General features: G+C 49.4%; 1 protein-coding gene across 1 annotated transcript; it reads right to left on the bottom strand.

Annotated features, from left to right (window-relative positions):
- Window positions 1-3,053: 3,053 nt before the first annotated feature.
- On the bottom strand, window positions 3,054-12,898 carry LOC149335894 (ectopic P granules protein 5 homolog). Its single transcript, XM_089552441.1, has one exon. It carries the CDS (start codon window positions 12,129-12,131, stop codon window positions 4,785-4,787), a length of 7,347 nt encoding a protein of 2,448 aa, XP_089408567.1. The 5' UTR covers window positions 12,132-12,898; the 3' UTR covers window positions 3,054-4,784.
- Window positions 12,899-13,191: the final 293 nt, after the last annotated feature.

Below are 13,191 nucleotides of genomic sequence, written 5' to 3'. Positions count from 1 at the left end.
ATATAATCCCCACCCGGCATGGCAGTCGACTGAGGAAGGGCCCTTTACCCTGGCGCTTTCAGATCCGCAGCTGCGGACCTGGATCCCCTCCCACGACTTTCTCGGGGGCCACGCCAACATGGGCATCTCTAATCCCGTGGGTGGCGTGTCTCTCGCACGCTGGACCGTGTCGCAATGCATCAAGAGGTTGCTGAACCACCTTGTGCAAGCGCATTGTCCATAACACCTTCCATTCTAAGCCGGCTCACATAAATTGAGGCGACTACACTGTGGTGCTGGTGCAGTTTCTTTGGAATATATATATCCTTTGATGGTTCTGTGGCGAAGCATCCTCTCTTAGAGTTCACAAGCCAAGCCACCAGGCAAAACTTTATCAAACATTTATCAATTACATTTCTAGACTGTAGAAGCAGGACATAGAATAACAAGCAAAAAGGCAGTGCTGCTGCTAAGGGTCTAGAAATGTTTTTTTCAGGAGTGTTAAGCAGCAACAAAAACGAATCATACCATTTTGGTCCCAGAAAGGTAAATGGCTATAACGTTTCTGGACCAGTGATTTTCAACAATAAATAAAAATCAATTGCTCGCTCTCTTTTCTCTCTCCCTCGCACCACAAGCTGCGGGGAGAGAGAAGGTTTTGCTCTTGCACTCGTCGTTTTGAGCGATCAAACAACAGTTTCTTTCGAACAGCCGAAACCCCGCATCTCTCTCGGCGCATGCATTTCAGTTTTGGTTTCATTTTTGCACAGACATGGTGCAAATGTAAGCAAAAACTGAATTTTGTAGCGCGTATAGCAGAATTTGTCATTTCGCGTGGTTTGTCAAAATTGGCGCAGCAATTCTACCTTTGCATACCAAACATGTTTTCCGATAATGTGTTTTAAACTAAAAATGACGAATCAACCAGGTGACTATGCACTAGCATTTTCACAGACTTGAAGTTTCAGCACATTCTCACGCAGCCTGCCACAGTCATCACTCAGTGGAAGGGAATGCCGGTCCTTCATTGCCCCAGGGGAAGGCCGAAAAGTCGGAGAGTTCATATTTGTATAGTCTCTTGAATAGTATTTGCTTGGGAGCAGGTGAAGTCTCCAATGTCTCACAGAGCCTCAAGGTTATTGCCAAGTCCCACTGGCTTTTTCATGTTAGCACAGCTCAGTCAGTTATCAAGCTTTATATACTATACAAAAAAAAAAGTCGAATTACCTTTCCGGGACAGCTGAGCCCCTGTTCAGTTATTTTGATTGGCTTATGCATGCAATAGCTATATGCTAGGGCAGGCACTCCCTCATCTTTTTTTTTGTTTTCTTTTGGTTTGTTCATAAGAGGGACACCAAAACGAGGAATTACAAAACAACAAAAAAAAGCTTGCATGCAACACTGACGAAACTGAGAGTTAGCCCGCTGACAACTTAATTCCAAAACCCGCATGTTAATAAACAAACCATATGGTCCTAATATTACGCCACATGTTCAGGAGAGCTAATGCTGCCGACATGCAATGCAAACTACATGTTGAAAACACACTGAGATTTTCAAATGTCACTGCAGTGTGAGGTGATGCTGAAACGAAGCTCACCATTTAACCATTCTTCCAACTAGAAGACAGGCACTGCATATTTTCTTGATGCAACGATGTTAAAAAGGTTAATATACCGCGGGCAGCAATTCTCATCATTCCCTGAAGATAGAAACGAGTGGCCAGAGGCTCAATACCATGAAGTCTTCCCAGTTTCCTCCATTCCTATAATGGCAAAAAGGCTCCGATGAGGGAAATTGCATGCACAGATAACAAAGGTTCCTTTATTTTTCACCTCTTTGACTATGTCGCTAACTGCATTTCGATCCTTTCCTAATACACTTCAAGACAAACCATCATCCACTTTCTTTTGTGTGGCCTAGCAGTGGTCTTCTTACCGATTTAATTTATTTACAACCAGTACTGCTCTCTCACAGGAGTAGGTATGAAATGCCAGTCTCAAGAAATATTAATAACATGTCAATGAAATAATAATTAGTGGTTAATATAGGGATCAAGTAATATAGGTAGGTGATTTCCTAACCCCTCTTCTTTGTCGATCATTTATCCGACACCCTCTGAATACGTTTCCTTAGATGACTTCACGCTGTAGTTCACACTCAAGAACCTACCTTTACATCTGAACTTGAAAAACTTGAAAAAGATTCATCAGTACTAAAGTTGATTGTTCAGTCATGAGAGAACAGCTTGCACATCAAAAAAAAAAACCTTTGCCCTTGCAAGCGTACCCACCACTCCCTGTTCCTTTGGGACCACATGCCTCTAGATGGGGCCATCCAGCAGTACTTTCAACCACGGCATATTACGCATGTCAGAAATGCTGTTTGCACTAAAGAAAGCTCCTTATACATCCACTGCCATAGACATATGATTTAACAAAACTTCTGTTCGGGCTAGATGGTGCATAGCTTATATTGAAATGAAATTTAAGCGCACACGAAAAACGCACACAAGAGGAGTATACACACAGGACAAGCGCTAACTTCATCTGATTTATTTGCAGGTAAATATTTTCGCTCTCTTACCTGCGAATAAATCAGATGAAGTTAGCGCTGTCCTGTGTGTATACTCCTCTTGTGTGCGTTTTTCGTGTGCGCTTAAATTTCATTTCAATATAAAATAGATATATGCTTAACGCGAATATCTGGGCAGCAACTGTTGGTGGCATCGTAATACAGCATTCTCGCTCATATTCATTGTACCTCTACCTATTTACGTTACTTTCTGACTTTGACATGAAAGCATGCTTAACAATGATGCCGAGTGCACCTACATGCAATAAAAAAATGACTGTCCAACAGATTAATTTTGCTCACCTGGCTACAAATGTGTTGCCATATGAGCAGTGCTAGCAGCATCGCTTTCGAAGTCTAATCCTGCAAGCCCCATAAAACCTGGTACATGATGATAAGATTCATCAGCACCAACGTTGAAAATCTGCAGGATAGCTTTTTCATGTACCCCTGCCAACTGGCAACATCCTTAAACAAGGACTCATATGACAAGAACACCGTTCCAATTGGAAAGCTTAAAACAGTTTATTTTCCAAAAGCACAACTTTGCCTATCACATAAGCGAGCATTCATGGATATTATATATATGGATGCATTTTACCCATGCTAATCCAGTGTGTGTGGGCAAAGCACTGCCTGCAGTAGCCCTGCCACACTAGTGAACAAGCACCTCCACTTTTGAAATCTGAAGGTTTCAAGAACGGAACACACAATGGCTGTCTGGACTAAAAAAGTAAACTCGAGCTGACTTGTCCGCAAAAGCAAGCCTAGCCTATCAGAGTGCTTCTTAATCGATGCGTGATCATTTTGAGGGGCAATAGAAGCATGACTGAACTGGATCCTAATGTGTCCTTAATACTGCATGACAAAAAACACTGCCTTGAGCTACCTAAGCACGCATATGACATCTCTGGTGCACCTTTAGAACAAGTTTCACAAGGCTTCTCAAATGCAGTGCTCACAACCAGGCAGCAACAACAGAAGACTAGAGCTGGTTTTGATTAGCAGGTGAGACTAGCAATGCCATTAGGTTACAGTTATGGCTGTTAAGGTTGTGGTTAAGGTTAAACACAAAGCTGCTTGGTCCAAGCGGACAGTGGCGCTGAAAGAACACAGCACAGGCTTCTTTACAGCCAAGAATGATTTCGCTGCCCACATTTTTGACCTTAGCAAACCCTGTCACCCTGTCTTCCTCAGTACAGATTCCAGCTGCATCAAGGAAGAACACATCTGAGACGTAACTCAGCAAAGCAAGGCTATGCTTACAACACTCAAGAAGGCCATGCCAAAAAAAAGAACACAATTGAGATACAACATTATGATTATGCATTTTTTCATCCACTACCACAGCTATGCGAGTGCACGACAGTTACACTGGAAGATTTTTAAGTCATTCGTAAAAGCACACCGCTCTCTTGAGTATCACAACTTGGTCATCAAGCGCACACGTTTTGTGTACAAAAAAAGGAACTCTGTGTAAGAGCTCATTCGCTTCAGGGAAAGCACGATGATTCAGTCTCTTGAGTATAAACTTGGTCATCAAGCACACGCATGTCTTGTGTGCAAAATAAGGCACTCTGTGTAAGAGCTCGTTCGCAGCAGGGAAGGCCTGGTGATTCAATCTGGGTAATGATCACACTTTGACCCCGCTTGCGAACAGCAGAATAAAGTTTCAATCTCTGCCATAGGTCAGGATGAAAGAAGGAGTATAAAAGGAGCAGCACTGAAGCTTAGCAAAATAAAATTTCAGTGAACATACACCTCACATCTAAAAACACGTAAAGAATCAGCAGCTATCACGAACAGATTTGTGTTAAACATGTTACACGACATTGCATTGTACAGACAACTCACAGTTCTAATCTTTCATGTGAATAAAGGGAACCATCAGTAGCTTGGCCATCAAGCACACTCATGTATTGTGTGCAAAATACGGCACTCTGTAAGAGTTTGTTCACTGCTTTAGCAAAGGGAAGGCAGTACGACTAATACTGGATAACAATCTAACACTTTCAGTGCACTTGTGCACTGTTTGTAGAAATAATGTTTCAAGCTCGCTCACAGGTAAAAGAATAAGAGCATATAAAGATCACACCAAGCTTCACAAAATAAAATCTCAGTGAGCATACACATGTCGTTAAAATACAAGTAAAGAGCTGGCATTATCGCTAAACAAATCTGTGACAAAAGTGTGACATAGCTGCACACTGTACAGAGCAAACAAACACAGCTCAGTTTGTCATGTGACTCAAGTCGTTGCTTGTAGGCATTGCTACGCGTTGCCAGTGGTTAAGAATTCGTAGATAGGCCTTGTCACGGTACAGAAAATCAGCTAGTTTAAGAATTAAACGCAGGCTGTCCCTAAGTGTAAGACTACTGTCTTGCACAATGCCCAGGGCCTCTTTCACCTCCTGCGACAGGGATGAGTAAGCCTTGTTGGTCTGCAGGGCTTGGAGCCGGGTGAGCGTCTGGCTTGCCAGTGCTGCGCTGTCCTCGCCGATTCGAGCTGCCACGAACGCAGACACCGCACGGCAGCAGACTCGGAAACCAGGGGACGACGGCGACCGGCGTCCCATGCCCAGTGCTCCAAGCAGGCCACCAGTCTCACGGTCTTCACCCAAAGCAGCCAGCATCGTGCAGAACTCGGCCAAAAGCGGGAAGATCCCTTGCGGACAGCTGCCAAAGTCGAGCTGGCGCTGGCCCAAGACCAGGAGTTTGGCCCACAGCAGCAGGAGCTTGGGTTCGGTCTCCCCGCTGGCACAGCCGGGGGCACAACCCCGGGACACCCATCCGAACAGCTGGTCCAGCAGACCACGCTCGTCTCCGGGGCAGCGGCACTGGGGTAGACAGTGGAGCACGTAGCACAGCTCCGTCAAGTGTCCTGCTTGGCAGGCACACTGCTCCTGGAAGTCTGCTAGCGTCAACTCGGGAACCCTAAACACAGCAGCCACCTGGTGCCAGCCGCCGTCATCAGCAGTGGACTCTCGCAGGAATGCCGTGAGGCAGCATTCAGTCACACGCACGAGATGCGGCATCGAAGCTACATTGACGCATGCTGCCGCCAACACTGTCAGCAGGATGGGGTGTCCCGGCCGTGCGTTGAGCCAGTGCAGGAGACCTTCGAGCAACGCCTGCGCTTGGGGGCTGTCATCGTGACAGCTGTCGACGACAGACAAGGCACGGCCCAGGAGAGCCACGGGGCCCTGCACCGCCTGGCAACGATCCAGCAACTGGGGCAGCAGTCGCACAACGTCCTTAGTGTCGGCCATGTCAAGAGCCGAGCTGTACAACCCGACGAGCGTGCTGACAAATGTGTGCTGCTTGTGGGGGTCCCCAGTCTGGCCCGGCATCATGCAAGAGAGGGCGGCCACAAACTCGAGGGCTGTCCCATCGATTCCGGCATTTTGTTTAAGCAGCTGGTGGACGTCGCAGCTGCTGGCGAACACCTTCTGGAGGCGCCAGACGAGTTCCACAGGAAGCAGGCCCCAGTCAAGCTTAAAAAGGGGCTCGAGGGCAGTTGATACAAACATGGCCATGTCCGGACGCCATGCAAGACCCAGAACAAGCTCGGCAAAGGACGAGTAATAGTCTACACAAAGATCAGGTGCGAGCTGCCGAGCATTGAGTAAGCATGCCTGCCACGGCACTTTCACAAAGACATGCACCAGGAAAGACAAGTGGCCGGAATACTTTTCCACCAATAGCTTGCAGGCCAGCCTCAGGTCTTCTGGGGTGGGTGAAAATTGCAACCATGGAAGCCTGCCCAGAGCAGCTTGAATGGAGTCTGCAATGTAGTGCGGAGGACTAGTCCACACATACTTGATGAAATAGTGCTGCCACACGAGAGACATGACATTAACATTCCACACACCATGGCAGCAACGGTGGAAGAAATTTAGTGCACCAACAAGAGAATCTGCCATCAGAGAAGCTTCACCAGCACTTTCTGGCATCCATGGTGCACACGTGCTTTTGCCTTCAGCTAATTCTAGCCAGGGCCCATAGAGGTTTAGTACACTCTTGGCAGCTTCTTGTAAATCATCCTTAGGAGACTTAACCTTCTCCCAAAGGTAGCAGTGTGTGACAAGGCTGAAGAAACGAGACAGCACATGCATGTACGGTCTCAGTCTGCCATAGAGGCCATCCGTGGCCATAGAAGTGTTGGATGTTCGCAGTGTCGTGAAGTGAACTGTCACAGAATTCAAAGTTCCTGCCACATCGTCTGGTGACAAGATGCGATGGTGCTTTGCGTACTCTTCGTCGTGTGCCTGTGCTGCATTGGCAGGCACGTGGTAACCCAGTGCTTGCAAAAAGATGCTCCAAGTGGCTACAGGTATTGAGCAGGACGATGAGCCCTTCAGTATGATGTCAAGCGTAAACGCGTAGTGCTGAGGGAAGTTGAACAGCACCAAACTGTGCAAATGAGAATGGAGTAGCTCGACCAGAGGCAGCAAAGGTTCCACTGGCTGAAAGCCACACTTGTACAGTGCTTCCCCAGCGGCGTAGAGCAGCTCCTTTCGTGCGACTTGACTTCGTGCAAGGCTTGTCAACCAACTCGGCAGGGCAAACTTGGACAGCAACACAAAGACAACTGCGTAGAGGTTTGGGACAATGCGGGAACTGACGGCCTGGTACATTGCTGCATACTTTTCATCATCCGCAGCCGCAGGAGTGAAGAAGGGAGCCACGTGGCTCACAGCACTTGGGTCTCTGAGCATTGCTCGCAGCACGGGCAAGCACTGGTTGGCCCTGTTGGATACAAACTCTTCTCCCACCATGTCCAAACACAAGGTCAGAAACTGTCGCGTGGGAGCATAGTCTGTCATTCCTTTGCACAATGCTTGAACCAGGTCGAAGAACACCTCAGCCCCAAGCGCCCGCAGTGCAACCCTATCGGCGGGTGACGCTTGGCGGTGTCTCTGCACCAAGTGTGTGAGGCACGCCTCCAGGTGAACAAAGGCACAGCAGCTGGCATGCGGTGGCTCTGTCACGGTGGCAAGCCACTCTGTCCGGTTTTGCTTGATCTTCCGCAGGACGTTTGGATCCTGGTGAGCCTCGAAGAAATTCAGTTTCAAGCGAACTGCACCTTTGCATTCGCTGCCACAGTAGAGCGTCCGGCTCACAGATGCTGGAATGTTTTTGTAGAGCATGGGCAGCAACTTCTCTCGACATTCACTATCTAGGGCTGCCAGCCTTTGCAACTGGCCAGTAACCGCACTCGCTTGGTCCTGCAACTTACGCAACTGGGATAAAACCAGACTGCGCACTTCCGATGCAATCAGTGGCAGGGGCGGAATGACAGGATTCATGGCGGGCACCCTGGGTGCTGTTGCGGGATTTTCATATGTCTTGAACCGAGATACCACACGCTTTTCAGAAGTTTGTGCTAAGCTCTGGTGCTGGCTCTTGCATTGGTGGGAAGTAGGTAATCCCTCAGACAGTTCCAAGTCTTTCAGTTCGCACTTCCAAGTCTCCACGGGCACAAGGTCATGCCAGAGCTGCCCAGTGCCTTGAACAGTGGCACAAAATTCGTCGGGACAGTACCGCGACGGCAAAGTGCTGATGTCCCTGCCACTGCTCAGAAGGTTGTGGCTCTCCTCCAACCACAATCTAAAGCTGCGATATCTTACGAGCAGCCTTTCATTCAAAACTTTTGTTGCTCCTTTCACTTTTGTATCTGAACACAGCAGGGAGAAATACTTCTCCAGTTCAACCAGACGCTGCTTCACCTTTTTAAGCAAAGACGAATAGCCGCCACCTTCAAATAAGCGTGGGCCTGCACTGATGCCGTCGGGACACAGTTGCAGGTATTGAGACAAAAATTGCTGCCATATGAGAACTAGGGCTGGGTGGCCCACATCGGTCAGTACAGCTTGGTGAGCCCAGCGGTACAGCAAAAGAACATCCAAGGGTGCTTGCAAGGCTTTCTTGACTTCAGACGAGCACCGTGCTGACCGTGTTACAGCAGTGAGCACAGCATTCCAAGCAGTGGTCACAGCGGGCAGCCGAGCTTCAGCGATCATGCCTGCCAAGGCAAACCACGGAAATGCTGGTTCAGAGCGAAAAGGCACCATTGCTGGCCAGGTCTTCATGGACTGTGGTCCTGCCGGGACGCTTACGCTGGCAAGTAGTTCTGACAGCAGCAACAGCACACTTTCGAGGCAGTCTCCCTCAAAGTGCGCCAGCTGTACCAAGGTGTCAACAAGGTACATGACGTCCCTCTGGCCCTTAGCTTTGTGTGCTGCCCTCAGCATAGGAACACCTGGGAGACTGAAAAGCAATGAGACCCAAAGTCTGATAGGCAGTGATGGAAAGCCCCAGCCCTTGGCTTGCTGAACATGTCTAGCCATTGTAGCAGCAAGTAGCCTGAGCACACAGCGCCCAGACTCCAAGTCAACGAGCCGCGTAGATATCTGGGAGCTGCTGTCTGCAAGAACAATCTGCTGAAGGTCTGCCAGAAACTGCTGGTTGGTTACGAGCATCTCCTGTCGCATGTAGAAAAGTGGCAGAATATTGCTCACGCACTTTACAGCTGCAGCATACTGCTTGTTAAGGACTAGGGTTGAGATAGACTTGAGGCCAGCGATGAGCAATTCCTCTCGGTAGTGGCCTGCTCTCCCAATGGAAAGCGACAAGAAGGCAGCACATGGAAGGGACTCACTAGCTTTCCAGATTGACTGGAGCCACTCATATTCCTGCAGATTTGGCGCAATGCCCCAAAGTGGGTTCCCATCTACGACAAGGCTCAGTTGGGCTTGATGGCCAGTGTCGAAAGCATGCAGCCTTAACTTAAACAGGATGTTCCAAAGCCAGGCAACAAACTCCGCAGGCGTCACCGACTTGTAAGTACTTGTGGCTACATGATACAAGTATCGTGCTTGCTTGTCGACGTAGCCAGTGCACAGCTTTTCGTAGGCCTCAAGCAGCAGTGCTCCCAGAAATTGGTGAAGGCTGCGTTCCAGGAAGAGCTGGCCCTGCTCAGTGATGCCATAGTTGAGGCGGTCGATCAGAAGCCGAGACAAAAAGCTCTGAGGCGAGTCCAGTGGGTAGTAGAGCAGGAAGTGGGCTATAGTGTCCAGATCTTCTTTGTCGGGCTGCCATAGCTGTAGTGGCATCACCTGCATCAAGTGGCAAGACATTGCACCCAACGCCAACATGTGGTCTTGAATGGCATCTAAGAGCACCGACACAATGCACGGCTGCTTCTGTGCAAGGGACGACAACAAATTTCTTCCCTCTTTGGCAAGCACTTCTCTGAAGTTCTGATTCAGATATGTGACCTCAAAGATTTCAAGAGCAATGACATGGGTGAGAGCAACTCCATCTGCCATGTTGGCAAGGGCAGTCAACAAGAAAAGGACGTCCGAATGTGGCGCCCTGCTCAGCACTTCTTCAAAAGAGAGCCTGTGGCTTGCGCAGAGCAACCCCTTGCAAATGTCAGAGGGAGGCAAATGAACTTGTTGCTCCTCTTTTTGGTAACTGTTGTGGAGGACCCAAATTAAGTGCCACCGCATAGCCATAGACACGGAATCATATGGAAGGTTGGCCATGAACTGCCATGCTCCAGTGTCCTCAGAGAAAAAAATGGTGTTGACTGCGCGCAGAAAAAAGTGATCGTACTCAACCTGGAGGCGTGTTAGAATGGGAGTGTCACTTTTACTGTGTGCCTGCTGGAATGCTGACCAGTGGTTTGACACATAGTGAACTGTGTGATGAATCAGGAAGCTGATTGATTTGCTTAGCTGCTTGTATGAGCGACTGCTATACGTCTTCAGCCCATTGCCAAGGATGGCTACCAGATGCGATGCCACTGCAATTACCTTGAGAACATCCAGTTCGGGCATACCTTTTGCATCTGAATTTTCAGACAACCCACATAAAAGATCCCAGATACCAGAAAAAGGTACCTGGTTCATTAAGGCTACAATGTCATCTTCGCAGTTCAGCTCTTTGCGCAGTACCTGGCTAGTGGATGTCGCAGAGGTACCCTGAAGAGGTTGAACTGGTGACAGAATCGTGGCTAAGGCTGCCAGGGTATAGTCCACATAATAGCACCTCAGGCCAATTTCGAGGTGACGGTGGTGCAGTGTAGGACTGGGCATCTGAACCAGACCAATGGCCCATTTGTGAAACCCCGGAGGGCACCACAGCACGTGATTCAGCAGGAAGAAGTGATCAGCCAGGGATGCTACACGTAGCAGCAGGCTGGACAACTTGCACACCCATGACCGCACTTCGTTCACAAAAACCTCATCCTTTACTCTTTTCCGCAGGAAAGAGAAAAGGACACTGATGCATGACTTCAGCTCGGAAACACGGTCACCCGATTTCGGCTTTGTTTGAAAGCTGACAGGTGAATTGCTTCGGAGGTGCCTGAATGGGCCTCTACTAAGGACCAGTTGGAAGTAGTAATCAATTTGGATCCGAAGGGTGCTGACATTGTGCATGTGCACCACATGTTTCTCCCTTAGCAGCCTGAGCAGTTGCTCAGCAGATGAAGCCATGAGCGATGCCACGCGACCATTGTACTGTGCTTTCTCAAAATGATGCGTTCCAGTGACCTGCCTGTTGTCCGAACATGTACCCACCCCTGTAACAGAGGCTGACACAAGGTCCCACGTGCCAGCTTCATGTTTTGCAGTCTGTGTTTGCAAGCTGTTCAATGTACCTGTTGTTTCAGTAAGTAGCTCTCTGGATCGTAAGTAGCTCGCTAGCAAGACGTACAGGTTGTGATGCTTCAGGTTCCTTTCATCATTAAGGCCGACAAATTCGGTTACCATAGATCCTCTCTGCTTCAGCCAGGCGCTCTCATACAGCCCAAGTGCTTGGTCTTCCGTCAATGGCCGCACCAATGTTCGGTTGTCGAGGACAGTTAAAAGTTCTGAATGCAGCCTGCTGACATCCTTGCTTCGACTCAGCACATCAAAGCCGCAGAGAGTAAGTGCGGAAGATGCTCCGTAGTTCGCAGCCTGTGAATGCGGTGTTGCCGCAGGGTATTCCGGACAGCTCGGAAAAACGTACGCACCTTCGCCAGCACACAGGTCTGCAGGAGCAGTCGGCACTACATGAAGCGGATCTGCTGGGAATGTTTCCTGCAGCCGCGTAGTTTTGAACTCTGTCGAGTAGCTGTCATCTCCCGGATCGCCGGTCGCCTCTACAGGAGCCGTTGGCAATTCCGGAGCACAAATCACTCCTGCCAGCGACAAATTGATCGCATTCGGGTAGTTGTCATAGTTCGGTTCATCGCTCGTATCCACAGGTGCACTCGGTAGTTCGGGTGTGACTGCATCAGAGATCGCATCCCGCGAGGTATTCGCTTCTTCGCAGCGGTTGCCACTGCTCGGTTCGCACGGCGGCACATCTGAACACTCTGGCGCAGGCACGGCTTTAGAAGCACGATGAAGTGACTCACTCTTGTTATCGCCAATGGCCGCGGGCTGAACGGGTGCGCTGTTCTCAACGCCTGCGCTTTCCGAAGGCCTTCCTTCAACTTCATTTGCTGTAGGCTTGCATGGATCACAAGGCACGACAGACGTCGCACGCTTTTTTTTTCGAACCTTCACTTTCACTGCCTCCATGTTTACATGCCAGCGCCGCTCTAGAGGCTCGCACGGCCGTTGTTTCGTTGTTCGGCAGCAAACTGATACGGCGTCTCCTTGAGAGCTGGCTCTGCCTCTCAACTGACATTGCCAAGGGATTGCTTTCCGGTTATGAGAACGACTGCTTCCGGCTGAAAGGCGACCCTAGTTTTGTTTTCTGCTCCACAGCGTGCACGGCAATGCAGCGAGCGCTGCATTTCAGTGCGTTTAAATTAAGAACATTGTTCTACGAAAATTGTCAGCGGTTTTAGATTCCGGTGACATGCCGAGCCCGAAAACTGACGACGGTAGAGCACAAACTCGCACACGCCGCATGCCTGATCAGACTCCGAAGCGCGTCGTCGCGATTCATTGAAAATAAAACTTCGACTACCGCTTACTTACCTGCTTTAAGCGTGATGACAACGCGCGGAAGATCTAGAGGCATCAAGCGGATTTGCTGTAGCTGTCCGATAGCGAATCTTGAACATTCGCGCGCCTACAGCAGAGCCTCCTTGGCTTCGGCTTCGCCGCCTCGCATTCGGGGCAGCGGCGTAGAAACAGCCCAAAATCGGCGCGCTTTGCCTAATGATGAGAGAGAGCATGTCAGCAATAGTGCAACAGGCAACCTCAGTTTGTCCCCAGCCGCACGACACTCGTGACGGCGGTCACTTTGCCTGCATCAATTCTAAAAAATAAACGGAACTTTCCGACCGTCCTTAGTACAACCATAGCCGCCGTATTCAATGCGATCACTACTTGAGCACGTGATAACACTGCATTATGGTGCAAATAAGAATGGGCTTGTTTCTTGGTCGAAATAGTCCACTGCGCACAAAAACGACCTCAACCGTTAGCAGACCCTACTTGGGCACAATAGGCGTGCCCGTTTAGCATACCGTGTTACCGTTACCGAAGTATCGGGTGCCCGCCCGCAGCTAATGCGCATCACCTTGACGGCGCCACGTACCCGGCAGCAACGCTCACGCCTGCAGCATCTGGACCAATCAGAGCGCGTTCACAGGCGGTGAGCGGGCTCCCGGCACTCCGGTAACGGTAA

Source organism: Amblyomma mixtum, chromosome 7 (genome assembly GCF_055824585.1).
Source record: "Amblyomma mixtum isolate Tamu chromosome 7, ASM5582458v1, whole genome shotgun sequence".
Classification (NCBI taxonomy): Eukaryota; Metazoa; Arthropoda; class Arachnida; order Ixodida; family Ixodidae; genus Amblyomma; species Amblyomma mixtum.
Note: the sequence above shows the minus strand (reverse complement) of the source record. Positions and strands in the feature narration are given on the sequence as shown.